Genomic DNA, 14,656 nt, shown 5'->3' with positions numbered 1-14,656 from the left:
TTTGATTTCCTGTAACTTAAAAAAATGTATTTTTTTCATTAGACGACTTGCAAATTTAGTAGAGTAGTAAGTAGTGTTCCACAGATATTTTAAAGATTGCATTTCCTGTTGTAATTCAAAGCAAATGTAGCAATTATACAAATCCATCAAACCTCAAGTTATAAGAAAGCTGAAATTTGTATTATTTAATGAGATTTAAACTTTGTTGTTAGCTGTGGGAAGCAGTTTTAGCTATTATTTCGAAAATACATTGCACTTTATCCATTTTAGACCTCTCACAAGAAAACTGCACACAAATGAGATTTACTGTTATTTTGGTTTTACATAAATATAGGTATATATTGCCAAAACCCAGTAATTTCATAACTCTTCAGAAGAGTAAAATCTGAATTTATTTGCAGTTCAGTTATTTTATGTTCTATAGGACTTCATTATAAACAATACAACACTTGCAAAAAAATCCTTTATATAGGTTTTTATTGATTAATATTTTTAGATAGATACATTTCTCATAGAAAACCTACTGCTGAACTGAAAGCATTATTACCTGTTTAAATCTGTAGACTGTCTCATACCTGAAAGCAAGATTTTTCTTGAAACAGAGTACTTAATATGATCTTTAACATACTATAAAATACATGGGGGAGAGAATTTAAGCATTTCAAAAATGGCTTTTCCCAAGATCAGTTGAATTTTATCTTACTGCCGAATAATGACATTTGTAAGGCAGGACTGCAAACATCAGCTGGCATAGAAAAACTAATTATGCAGTCTCCTGGCTGGGCTGGAGTACAAAGGAACCTGCTTACACAACTCACCATGCACACCTGTGAAGGCACAACTAACAGCATGTAAGGAGAATTTGTGAGCAATAAAAAGTACCTTCTCAATGCACCTTCGGAGCGTGTTGATATTCCTGACCCACCAACCAATACCCATAGCTCTTAATTCAGACCACTGTGGGTCTCCCTTCTGGATAGCAGGAATCATATTGATCAACTCCTCCTCGGCCTCAGAATGAAAAGCCCATGCAAAATGGCAAGTAGACAGACCTAAACAATAACACAAACCAATAACGTTCAGAAGACTGACTTGTTAATAAGCAAATGGAATATGTCAGAGAGGAAAAATAGGATCTCTAGCCCAAGAGTTGGGTAGATCTGAGAGAGACTGTTTCCCTCAACAGGAAGTAGAGCTGTTAAAGGAACAGCTGAAATATCTTTTTTGCTTGTTAGGGATAACCTCTCCTCGGTGCTTCTTTTGTAACCTTCCAGCACCCCACTCATAAATGTACTAAACTTACATATTGAAAGACTGAAGGAAAAGCATTCTGTTATCACAGAAGCAGACCCATTCTGGGCCAGAAATGCTTGTCTCTGCTTTTTAGGTGGTAACTACTTTTCTTTCCTGTATTTTACAACAGCGTTTACTCGTATTGAGCAAGGGAAAAAAACGCGGTGATGAAAATGATAAAACAATCTTTAAGGTAAGATAAAGCCAAGCTAATGTAAAGAAGTGTTCATTCCTCCAGCACAAACACTGAATTACGTATACAATCTGTACTTTCTCTGGTTGGAGAACTTATGCATCAAACTGAATAGGCCAGAATCTGCTCTAGAGTTATCCTTTTTTTGCTATTTACAGTGCACATAGGGAAGTCTGTATTAAGCCTTTGCAAGATAATGGCCTTAATGAAATAAAACATAACCAGAGCCTGTCAGCTCAAGGGGATCAAATGGGAGCAATACTTTCTCTAAGGATTACCTTGGTGAAGCAGTTGAACTCGGTACAGAGGTGGCAGCGATGTCAGAAGGCAAGTGTGCAAGCGCATCGCCAACAAGTATCGTAAGCCACATTCATCTAAGGTATCTCTTCCTGTGAAATACAAAATACTGACTTTTGAACTACAAGAGACATATATACAAGTTATCATATACAGTGTATGAGGAATGTATGTTTCTAAGCTTGCCAAGAGCCTGAACCACAAGTTATTTATTATGCATGAAATATAAGTAGAGATTCGTATTTTATTTTCTTTCTTTCAGTATCTAATCTGAATAACTGATGCTAGATTTCAGCTTTGTTATCCCCAAATACCCAAGGACTAAGTTTACCTTTCCTGAGGTTTATTGAATTAACAAGAATGTTAATTCAATAATGTCAGTTACTAACCTGAGTAATTTTTATCTCTGTTCTCATCTAGTTCAGTGCTCGTTGTGGCCACAGTGTCTGCCAAAGCTACAAGGAACATCTGCTCCAGTCGAGTGAGGCCTGGCAGACTGGAGTGCATCAGGTGGCTTGAAAGGACACTCGCATGTTCTCGGCCAAAGTAAGTTGGACCGTACTGTGACAGATTAATAACTTTGGATTTACTCTCCCTCTTCTCAGGCTCAAAATCTATAAAGTCTTCGGTTGTAACAGGTTGAATCTGGAACAGATCTGAGTACTGATCCTCTGTTTTTCTCTTAGCCTGGTCTTCAGAGCCCTGAGGTATTTTAGAAGTTTCTTCAGACACATAGGTGGCATCCTGATCTGCAGCCAGCAGTGCATACAGTGGCAGTGGGGGAATGGAGTCTATCTCGGTGTAGTCTCGAGTACCATCCTTCCCAGCAGTGATGGTGTCCTTTGCGGTACTGCCACTGACGCTGATGGTGCGAGACAGATGGCGTTTAGGACCAGTCCCTTCTCCAGCTTCTGGGTCTTTAACTATTGCAACTTCTCCTGCAATACATTTAACTAAATGGGATAGAATGGCTTTGGCTCGGCGAACTTTACCCAGATCCATAAGTTCTAATAACTGGGTTGGATGATACTGGGGTAGAGTAGGTGAAAGAACATGAGCAGCTTCAAAGAGGCCTCCATCCTGAATTACTGTTGGAGTGCCAAAAACATCATCCACAATACCTGCCCCATCAATTACACTGGTCTTCTTCATTATCAAGCTTGTTTTAAGTGGATCTTGTGTTGCTGAGTCTTCAGCAGCAAAAACATCACTTTCTCCATCACCAAACTTGACAGCGTGTTTCCACTGGGCATAAACGTGCATTTCACAGTCCATCCCCACTACCAGGATGCCATCTCTCACCCAGGACAAGGAAACAGGCAGTGAAGGAGTGCCATCCACAGATGATACCAAATCAATGGACCTAAGCAACACCCACTTTGACTTTACACCTTGTTTTATGCTCCCACCTAGTGGCAAGGTAATGACAGCTACTCCCTCTTTGCTGCTCGTTTGATCTGTTACAATTCCCGAAAGTCTTCCATACATGAAGATGTTGGCACCAACTCCAACTGTCAGTATATGTGAACCATCTTCTTTTGAAACCCAATCCAAATGCACCAAATGCTTGATACTGGGCACCAGGTATCTGTCTTTATTCAAAAACGCATCCGATTTACTGTAAACAAATAAATTACTATCTACACTGATCCTTGAATCAAGTACACTTCCAACCTTAACTAAATCATCCAGATGAATTGTCTGTTCCAAAACCCATTCTGATCCTCCTGTAGACTCACATTCAAGTATACAAACATGCATGGAAAATTCTTTGGAAACAAAGCCATTATGCTGTATGGGCTGTTTGTAGGCTACTGCGAGACGTCCTGTGTAAGAACAGCTCACAGCAACCGGCCTTCCTACTAAGCTCACTGTGCTGCTGTTGTCTTCTCCTTCATCGTTCATCAAAGGCCATTTTCTCCAGTGATATGTTTCCTTTTCTTCATTGTTGCTGTTCAGGTCTGTCTCTACAGTGCATCTCCAGAACCGCACTTTGTTGTCTGAACACGATGTTACTATCAAATAAGGTGCAAGGCAGACTGGGTATATTGATGAAGAACTCAAGTGACCTGAAGTTAGAACAAACACATTTACTTTCAGTAATATATAGTAGGATGCCTGCATGAATAAGGCAGACATAACAGTGTCTACCTACTGCAAGAGATCTTACAACGTGGTATTAGTTTTTTAATTTGGAGTTGGGTAAGGGCAAGTAACATTAAGGTTGGTAATAGTCTTGCAGCTTGAACAATACTTATCATCTGCATTTTTGGTCACTATTCAAATATGATAAATTGGAATTGAACAACAGAAGAAATACAAAGCCTTAATCAGATGAGATTAAGGATATTAAAATTAGTCTTATATAGCCTACCAAAATGAAACCTAAGAGGGAAAGGGAAAAAAAAACACAACAGGAGAGACAGAAAGACAGACAAACAGAAGAAGCTGTAAGCGTATCAGGTGAAAAAAAGCACTACGTACCAAACACAGTAATGCTGACAGATGAACAAGCAGGTATAAATTGTTCATTAATAAATTAAGGTTAAAAGTTACATTTCTAACTATTAGAGCAGTAAGTTTCAAGAATAGCTCTCCTGTGGGGTCTTGATACCTTTATTGAAGAAGAACATGACATGGGCACAATGATTTGAAACCATGTCTTTAGTCCTGAACTTCCTCTATCAGTAACTCAGAATGTGATAGGCTGGGGAGATACAATCCTATAAAATAGGAGGTAAATCAGTGGATCAACTGGATAGAAAAAAAATGTTAAAGCTACCTGCTGAAGGAGTTGCTCTCACTACTTCTACACCAACAGGAAGATCCAGAGGTTGGCTGTACACGAGTCTGGAGCTCAGGATGAGTTTACTGGCAGTCTGAAGATTAGCAATGGATGAAGATCGTGGGATGGGACTTATGCCAGGTGATACATCTGGAGAAGAATCCACAGTCTTTTGCTCAGGTACACTAAGCTTATTATCTGATGAAGATGTTTCAGTTGGTTTTGCTGTATAAAAAAAATGCTAAGAATGTTAAAATATTGTTTATAAGGACAAGACATGAATACCCTTTAATCAAATTTATTTGTTTTTATCAGTGCTTGAGTTACACAGAAAATTATATGATGTGTGCAGGCAGTGTCAGTTTTATTGCATGCTGTGACTATTAATTTTAAGATATCCATAACAGTCTGAAATTCTGATAGTCTGAAATAAAGATTTCAGTGCTTAAGTACGTTACTCACTCCATCAAAAAAATTATATATTGTCATTGGCATAGAATGCAACCAGTGTTTGTAAGGAATCTCATTGCTTCTACTGCATTGATTAATTGTTTTAAAATAAACCACCAAACTTTAAGTTTTATTTGAAATAATATGAAAGAAATGTCTCTCTCTAAGAATATTACAGTCACTCACTCACCTAAACAAGCTTGCACAGACTTGAGATGAAGATGCCACATCTGAAGAACAGAACAGCCATTACTATCTTTTTCAATTACTACAAGGTAAAACTTCTCTGAGAAAGGTGGTGGACGATACCCTGTAATTTAAACATATTATCACTGTCATGAATTTTACATTCAACCTGAATAATTTTTCCATAACAAAGGATTCTCTAAAAACTATTAATAATAAAAAAACCCATTTTCATCTTTGAAAGAAATCGTTTGATTATAAAACTAAATACTCAAACAGTACCATTAGTAATATGCTTTAGCTGACATTTTGTTTGCTTATGGCCACAAAAGAATTACAAAAATCGATACTGACTTACAGACAATCTGAGTAATAATGACAAATCTAATTTATTAGATATTTGCCTTCCCAGTCAGTTTGAATTATTTTGCCAGATTGTAAAGACTCCTTTCACCTGCCTGCTTTCTTCCTTTTTCTTTTAAAGTTTTAAGTCTATAACCAAATTACCCAGTGACTTTCTATTGCATTAACTTGAAAGTCAGATATATTCCCATCATGACCTGGAACTACATATTGATGCAGAAAATATGCTTCTGTTCTATTTTGTTCATATTTTTGTATAAAACATACAGCACTTCGAAAAATGTACTTTTTCATACAGGTTAAAATGTTCTTAGAATTCAAAATTCTTCAATTAGAATACTTTTGTTTAATTCCATGTAAACAGTAATTCATATGAAAAACACAAAACAGTCATTTTACTGAATTCTACAGATTCTCATTTAAAAGTAAATTAGCACATGCTAGCTAGATTTCAGTATTCTTTAAGAACCTTTTTGGTACCTACTTAATTCATATTAGTTAGAGTTTATGCTATACCTTGTGATGGCTGAAAAAATATCTCAGTTTCCTTCCCTTCCACATCTTCCTTATGTGGCTTGTATCCCAAAATGAAGTCTTCTTGGAAGACATGAAGCAATTGTGTGTTTGAGCCACACTGAAACATTGAGCAAAAGTTATGCTTCCAGAACAGTACAGAAACATTTTGTACTCATGCAATTATTTCCTTTGTGCAATCCAGCTACTAATGAGGAACACTTTCTTTTATAATGTTGAAAATTATGTTAATGCATCAGAAAAACTAAACATTTTCATTTTATATTAAGAATATTCTACGCATATTCTAGAACTGATTATTTGTATATTCAAATCCACCCAGATGAATTTTATCACAGTTATTGACAGATTAATTAGTATTGGTTTGGTTTTTATTCTTTGGCCTTGAAGAAATGACAGTGGCAAAAACTCTTAGACTTTTATCCCTCTTCAGTAGGAAGACATGTCTGCAGCAAATTGCTTGGGAAATCTGAAAAAGGGAACAAATTGCAGATTTTCTTTCTGTCAAATATCTTGACATCTGTCCTTTCTGACAGCAACAGATTTCTTTGCAGTAACTCTAGCTCCCTACAAAAAGGCTGCTCACACTGAAATCCTTCCCTGCTGGCAAGGAAAAATATGCTCCCCAAAAACAGTGATGATGAAGTTTTCATTTTGCAAAACACCCTCTTTTTTCCAGAGAAACAAGGGAAGACGATATTCTCTGTACTCATTTATAAAAATTCTAGGAAAATATTCTGTAAATATGAACCTAAAATTGAAGATCCTATGTTATTAGTACTTAAAAGACATGGAAATTTATTGACAATAGAAAAATATACATGTCAAAACCCCACAACTGTGTAATTAAGAAATGGTAAAACTCATTGTTTTCACAGGCTGCTTCCTAACACGAAACAGCATTGGAAATGTATGATCAAAACAACTGAGTATGAACAAGGTTTAATTACACCTGCTCACTGTTTGAAAAGTATAGCTGTATTAGTTAATATAGTTAGATATAAATTTGTCTTACAAGACAAACAAAAAAACTTAAGTCATACCTGGCTAACATTCTTACATTTTGGAATAGTTATATTTAGTTTTTGAGCTTTTTAATGTTGTTATTTTTTTGTTGTTGTTTGTTTGGGTTTGAGGGGATTGTAATTATTTTCCTTTAAATTATGATGGCTTGGAAAACAGTCTTTAGTTAAGTTTTGCTTTCATCAAGAATTATGCTTCGAAAATATTGTCATACTCTAAAAATGAGCTTTGAGCTCTTAGCAGCTAACAAGAAGTTGGCTTACCAAAATGTTCAAAGTATCTCAATACTCACAGAAATTCAACACAGTCATTATCACCATAAAGAAATATCATCTCTTTTACCTCTTTCCAACAGATTAGGTTAATTAACAAAGGTATTAAACACCCTTATGTGATACTCTTAAAGAGTTAACCATTTATTTACTTTGTTAGTTATTGCATCGAGTTCAATAATACATCCTGGACGAGCAGTTGATTGTTGGCTCACAATATTAAACACCTCCCCAATAAGTTTCTGAAACAGAGGAAAATGTGAAAAAATTAGTGTATTTTTCCTTTGGACAGAAGAAAATTGCAGTCACTTATGATAAATCGATGCTTCAATTTTCCTTGCTGGCAGAAACTGTAACAGACTTCTTCCTGTTGTCACTTTATCACTCAAGAATAATATGTTTAGACATTTGCACTGTTGTGAGTTGGCAGCTCCTCATGGGGATGATACATCAGTTTTTATGGAAGCTAAGTGTTATTTACTTAAAGATTTATCCTTTCATAACACAGTATAAAACATCTGTGCAATGAGAAACAAATATATTGATTCATTTCTTTTTCAAGCTTCAGGTTTTGTCGCCACATATGAAAAAATAAATGAGTACAGCTCATATATAAGCTGAAGGCTGTATTGATTTTTGCTGGAATGTTCATAGTCATTGCTCCAAGAACAAATTTCTCAGACTGATCTAAATGCTGACAGGCTCTGTCTTGCAGGATGGCTTATAAAAGAACAGAGAAACGGGGGAAAAGGGATAAAGATGTGTTTACACAATAGCAGTGTAAGGTCAGGCTTTACTTTGCTTAAAGTCACAGAAATTAAAGACAAAAAGGATGAAAAATCGCTTCTTACAGAAAAAAAATAAGAGCTAATATTACCCTTAGCAATAACCTGCTGATTTCTTTATATCCCACCATCTCTGTCCTTCCTCATATATAGACGTAACTTAGGTGGATACACTTTTGTCTTGCTCATCTGTCCTTCACCTTCCCCCTTGCTCTAGGCTCCTCTTTTGAGAAGACAAAGAGAGAAATTCTGTTTTTCCTTTCCCCACCTGCCACAGGTTGGGAAAACTTGTCTGGGAAATCTTGTTTCGGTCCAGACACTTTTAGTAGCAACAGTTGCCTTTCTGTCTGCTAACGTTTACCCACAGTGCAAAACATGCAACTATGCAAAGTATAACAGTTAAGATCCTGTACATAGAATGGCACAAAAATCACACACAGCTAACTGAAGACAAACCACTGAAGGAGGGGGGGGAAATAAATTACTTCAGTTTTATTTAAATACTTTCAAATCACTGCTATTTAAAACTTACAGATGATTCAGGGTCAGATAATTCATCCAGAAGTTTTCGTGCATCTACAACAGCCTGATAGAGCCTGAGGTTTTTGCCATCTGATGCAACAAAGCAAGCACTGGCAGAGTTGCAATATGTACCTGACAGAAAACACAATAAATGCATAAAGAAAAAAGTGCCAGTCAATGGCATCAGGTAATCTATTACAATCCACAATATCTGAGTATGATTCAAACATAATTTTCATAAAGTATTGAAGCAAAAAACCTAAGCAAATATGGTATTAAAACACCATTATTTAACTTGGAAATAACTCCATTTCTTCTCATTTATGTAAATGAAACTCCTCATTAAAGTTCAATAACCTAAGCTGAATTCACATACGTTAACTGTTCACACATGCAATGCCCAGTCTGTAATACACCTAAAGGAATGGGCTGCCAGAGACAATTCAGAATATGACTCTAAAGTGCTCAGAAATGTTACATCAGCCACAGCTTTTTTCCTTGTTTATTGTCTCTAGGTACTTTCCATAAAATTAACCTCTATGAATATTCCCTTCTGCCCTGCAGTTAAAAGTGCAGATATAAAAGTAGAGAGAGAAATAGATTTGTAGTTCTGAATAACATATGAAAAACTGTATTTTTTGCTTCCCTACAGTAAATACAACAGGCTTGGCACTAGATTGTCTATTCTGATATATGTTTTCCTCTAGAAGAAAGCAGCTCATTATTCGTGTTTAGAACACTGTGTGGGATTCAGACAGCACAGAATGTTACTATGTAAGCAGAGAAAATCAAATATATTTATTTTAAATCAAAGATATGTTATGCATTTATTAAGCGTATTTAGCATATTTAGGATTTTTGGATTGTATATCATCTTTGACACCCATTTAATCATTGCAAAGGCAAGTCTGGCCTGAGCATAACAAAATCACCTGGCATTAGTATAAAATGTAATATTACATCCACAGCACAAATGGCATTTAGTACTATCTACAAAGATGACAACTACTATAACAACATCTTTGTGATAGTTAAAGAATAAGTATCTGAGTGGCTGAATAGAGTAATGAGATAGTTTTCCTAACTGCAATGGAAAGCCCCAAAATTAAACCCAAAAACTAAAGAATTGTCCTGGGCATTACACATCAGATGTTGTACTGTCAGACATCTGAAAAAGTATTGCTTGCAGTTCTGTAAAGTTAATGTAGTCTATTTATTTAAAAATATTCTGTGTTCTAACTGGGCTTTTGTAAACCCTTGATGATCTGAAGAATTTCAGTGTTGTTTCAGGATCTTCTAAGCAGAATTTTTAGTCAACATGTTAAAAGAATTTGATAATGCAGATTTTGACTGAAAATCTTTCTCGATAATTCTGATGTTCAGATGGTCCAACTACTAATTCTGTTCAACCCAGTGCCTCCTGCAGCTGCATGTGGCCAGCAACCCAGACACCTAAGCCATCAGAAAGAACATCTGCATTTTTAATACTGTGTCAATGCAGAGAACACTCAGGGAAGCTGCCTAAAGCTCTGAGGAAAGGCATCATCTTGTTCTTTGTGAGAGTAATGAGAGCTTAGTCACAGAGAGGAGTTACTGAATGTCAGTAACTGATCCACAGTGACTGCAGACACACTCACACCACAGGAAGTGTTTTGCAGTATCTTAGCCTCAAATGAAATAAAAATGCTTGATTTGCACAATACCAGGAAGTTTTTGAAAACTTAATATAAACATAGTCCAAATAAAATAGTAATTTATTTTAACAAATTAATTCTAGCAACTGACAGTGTTAACCCTATACAGAAACATGCCACATATACTCACCAAGGCAATAGCTGGGAATGAGTGTTGGAAGCCAGGCTACATTAGAGAAAGCAGAGGTGTGGAGAGAGTTAATTCGAGCCAATTCAGACACTCCTCCAGTGTAGGATAAAGGCCCTATGGGGTCCACACGCCACAGAATCAGCTCACTGTAGATGGCATTTGGGTCATGGAATGTACGGGTTGCTGCATTTTTAAGTTGCTGCTTAGAAGAACCTTTCTTATGTTTAATGGGATCCATCATTCTGGTTATCCTGTCAGAGTCCCAGGAACTGTCTGACTCAGGAGTTAACAGAGCATTATGGTGAGAAGATGTGAGCAGTAAAGGTAGAACAGAATGGCAAGCGAGATCATTGAGATGGAAGCGGTGTCCACAGTACCTAAATTTATGGGATACAGTGAGCACAGTAGTGAAGGCTGATTTATCAGCAAAAGTAACTGCCCACTGATTTAGAGAGCCATCTATATGTTTGGAAATCATCATTACTATGGGAGAAATTATATTCACATTTGCACTGTCCTGGGCAAAGCTTTTACTTGCTAGAGTACTATCTGGAAAGTCCATTGTCTTCTGTTGTGCAGCACTACTGGCATCTTTTACAAAGATGGGGCAAGCATACATCATAATATTTTTGCTAAGGGAACTAGCATCTCCTGAGGGAAATGCAACAGGAATCCTAGAAGAAAATGAAACCTAAAAAAGAAATAAAAAAGGAAAAAATTAGAATATACAAACTCAGGAAGTACTTAATTAAATTCATACTGATGTTATATTAATTATATTTATACTGTATAAAAGAAAGGACACACTGTTTATTGACTAAGATCATAAATAATAAAACCATCTCAAATATATAATACCTGAACTTGTCGGAAGATGCCTGGATTGTATTCATCCAAATATTTCACATGCCACACCAGAAAGGTCCCATCAACAGGATGGATAGTAAAAAGCATGTCTGGATTCCTGTTCCATTCCGTCAGGAGCAAATCAATTTTCCGATCTAACAAAACTGTTGGAAGAGGCATTCGTGGCCCTGCCAGCAGGGAGGTTTTGGGGCTTCCCTCTCTTTCTCCATCTTCATGTTCTGAGGAGCCTGTACCAGTTCCTGTCTCTGATTCTCTGTCTATAGACAAGTCTGCAACAGAAAAGAATTGTGCCATTTTATCCATTGCAAAGATTTTCCCATCACTTTCCATTCTAAACACAATATATTTTTAACCTGTGAGCAGGACAATCTGATAAGAACTAACCATGATCTAATTTCATATGTAAACCTCTCTCTTTTTCTTCCACTTCTTCCTCCTCTTCAACTTCAACATCAAAATCTTGTTCTAGTTGTTGTTCAGAAATTTTTCTTAAATGCTGCATGAATACTTCAATGGAGGATGTGAAACTGAATTCTTTATTATTCAACCAGTGGACAACAAAGCCATTTCCTTCATCTATATTAAAAGCTGTTCCAGCCAAGACTGATGGAATATCTGTGGACATTTTAAAACAAATAAAAAAGCTATATATTAAACTGCTTATCTTTTATACATACATATATACATACATACCCACGTTTAACTTATTTTAGGTATAACATCATTTGTGCCCATAAGATTAGAATAGGCAGGTGACAGATCAAGTTTCTACATGTAATTGTAATAAAAAAAAGTAAAGATATTTTCATGGCAATAAATTTACATGAAAATTTATTCTTATGTGAATGGTTAAATGATATTCAACAGGCCTAATTGCTCAGTTTCATATTTTGCAGTGTTGTCATTCATGTACAGATTTTAGGTAAAGCATGTCATTGCTCTTTAATCTTTTCCTTTTTTAAAATATTATGCAATATTCTATAAAACCCTACTATATATTCTGTAGAATACAATTACTCTATTCATCATATACCATGGGCTCCCAAAACCCAAGAATCAAACACCAAGCAAACTGGAAATTTAGGTTTCTTTTCCTTCTGACATGCAAAGATGAATTTAATTGTCTTGTAAAAGTACTGAAGGTATTCAGAATAAATTCAGCTTCATTTGTCTTACAAAACTCTATGCCAAGTAACAGACTTGTGAAATAAGAGTCTTCCTACAAACTCTCTTTATTCAATTAGGCAAAGCAAAGAATGTGCATCTCAACTCCCTTCATTTTTTTTTATTTTGTGCAAATATATTAGAGTTTAATAAATGGTTGTATCTCACCTGTGTTAGGGTTGATGCTTGCTGCTATGTGGAAGTGACCAAGTGCATTTGCATGGTGTGAAATGTGACGCTGAACTTCGTGAGTCCCCTGCTGATCTGGCAGCACATCCGTGTGGGTAACAAGAACTGAAGATCTCCTTTGGCCTTTTCTCATATTTTTCAACTGGTGAATTGTCTGTTATAGTTATAAAAAATAAATTGGGAAATACTGAAAAAAAAAGGTAAGGTAAAAATTCACACTTACGTAAAGCTAAAGCTTTTTACGTTTCTTCTACCAAAGAAATGATGAGTGATTTCAAAAAGATTATTTTAACTAGATTTCAACAGAGGTTAGTAACACTTAATGTATGTTGTTTCTGGCCAAAGGCAAAGCTCTTCTAACAGTCTCCAGGAAATTTCTTTAATATCGGCTCCAACAACAACATAAAAATACCCAGTATTTTGCATAACATTAATAAATAAGATTAGAACAATGTAAAAGCAGTAACTTTTGCAATATAATTTTACAATGAATTATTTTTGTACCCCTGAGAATTTCTGAGAGCATGTGGAGAGCACAAGTGTTTCAGCAGCCCAAAGTGTACTTGATTCCAATCTCCCTATTTGTTGATGACCATGACATGTAAGAAGTAAAACCTTGGTCTGACTGTAATAGTTACAAATAAGGAGTGACTGTTTTCTTTTCTTTCCTTGTTTTTATATTGACAGGTTTTCTCTTACTGTAAACTTAATAGCCTTGATAAAACTGTCACTGAAATGAAATTTAGAGCCCCATAATACCATTTTTTTGAAATGCAATTATCAAATGAGGTAATTAAAAGTTCAAAGAGTTTATTTACTCCTTCCATTGTTTTTATAATTACAGACCTTCAGACCCAATCAGAATGAAACTATCACTACTACTCCATATGAATCATTGTCTCTTCCCATCACTGTTAGTTAGCTAAAGAAAAAGTAAACTGAGTTTTAAAAACATGGAGCTTGAATGCAGAGTTGCAGTCTCAGACTTTTTCAAAAACTGATACGAAATAATTCAGACTATTCTGTTATGCACGTAAAGACCATGTAATATACATTCTTAGAGTTTTACATCCTTAAGTATTTAAAGTTTTAAGAATCCTGAAATTAAAATTCGACAAATCCAGTATTTTTCTTGTACCTCTAGTGCTTGTTGTATTTTGTCCTTTTGCTTTCCAGACTGAGAGACGGTGCTGCCAATGCTGGAAGTGCTCGTTTCACAGATCTGCTCCCCCAGAAGAGTATCTTCTGGTAACAGTGTCTCTGCCCACAGCCGACAGATGCCATCGAGACACGACGTGAGTAACACATTACACACCAAACCCCTAAGGCAGACACATCCAGATTACTGCCAGTGGAATTAATTTAGCTATATGAACACAGCAGAAATCAGGGGAGTTTACATGTATTTAATAGTTATTGTTTCATCTCAATTTCTGCTTCTCCCCCAACTAAATGTTAACACGACTGTCACTACTGTAATAGGTAATACCAAAGCTTATGGGAAGATGTGGATACGTTTTGTTTCTTGACAGAATAAGAAGAGAAATGTCATGTTCTTGACGGCAAAACATTAATCAGAGTATTAAAAAAATATTTCATCAAAGGTTGCTCGTTTTTTTTAAAAAAAAGAAAGCTTTCAAACCTGGGCATGTACTTGCTAATGTTCCGCCATGAAAACCCCGTCACTGCTCGAGGATGTGCCAAATAAACAAATGAGAATTGGACATCCTCTGAGCATCTTCTCTTGTCTTCATTCTCTTGGGGCAGAAGAGATGATTTCCAACCAGTCATAGGATACCAAACCTTTAAGAGGCAGTCATCCTAGAAAAAGCAACAGAACCACGGGGTTAGCTAGCTATAATTCAAAATGTCACAAAAGGAAAACCTCAAATAATAAGGAAACTGCCAT

The 14,656-nt window shown here is 35.9% G+C and overlaps 1 protein-coding gene across 4 annotated transcripts in view; it reads right to left on the bottom strand.

Annotated features, from left to right (window-relative positions):
* Window positions 1-14,656, bottom strand: part of DMXL2 (Dmx like 2) — a 48,224-nt gene that overhangs the window by 21,434 nt on the left and 12,134 nt on the right. For all 4 annotated transcript variants that reach the window (XM_032699954.1, XM_032699957.1, XM_032699956.1 and 1 more), the window contains exons 7-20: window positions 14,390-14,568; window positions 13,886-14,069; window positions 12,727-12,901; window positions 11,779-12,009; window positions 11,386-11,663; window positions 10,528-11,218; window positions 8,714-8,835; window positions 7,549-7,638; window positions 6,084-6,201; window positions 5,209-5,328; window positions 4,566-4,793; window positions 2,173-3,852; window positions 1,765-1,875; window positions 883-1,052 (exon numbers count right to left, since the gene is read on the bottom strand). In XM_032699954.1, coding sequence (XP_032555845.1) covers window positions 883-1,052; window positions 1,765-1,875; window positions 2,173-3,852; window positions 4,566-4,793; window positions 5,209-5,328; window positions 6,084-6,201; window positions 7,549-7,638; window positions 8,714-8,835; window positions 10,528-11,218; window positions 11,386-11,663; window positions 11,779-12,009; window positions 12,727-12,901; window positions 13,886-14,069; window positions 14,390-14,568 — 4,377 coding nt within the window. The remainder of the gene's footprint in view (window positions 1-882; window positions 1,053-1,764; window positions 1,876-2,172; window positions 3,853-4,565; window positions 4,794-5,208; window positions 5,329-6,083; window positions 6,202-7,548; window positions 7,639-8,713; window positions 8,836-10,527; window positions 11,219-11,385; window positions 11,664-11,778; window positions 12,010-12,726; window positions 12,902-13,885; window positions 14,070-14,389; window positions 14,569-14,656) is intronic.

The sequence above is a fragment of the Chiroxiphia lanceolata genome, chromosome 12 (genome assembly GCF_009829145.1).
Source record: "Chiroxiphia lanceolata isolate bChiLan1 chromosome 12, bChiLan1.pri, whole genome shotgun sequence".
Lineage (NCBI taxonomy): Eukaryota > Metazoa > Chordata > Aves > Passeriformes > Pipridae > Chiroxiphia > Chiroxiphia lanceolata.
The sequence above is the reverse complement of the archived record's forward strand: the minus strand, read 5'-3'. Positions and strand labels throughout refer to the sequence as shown.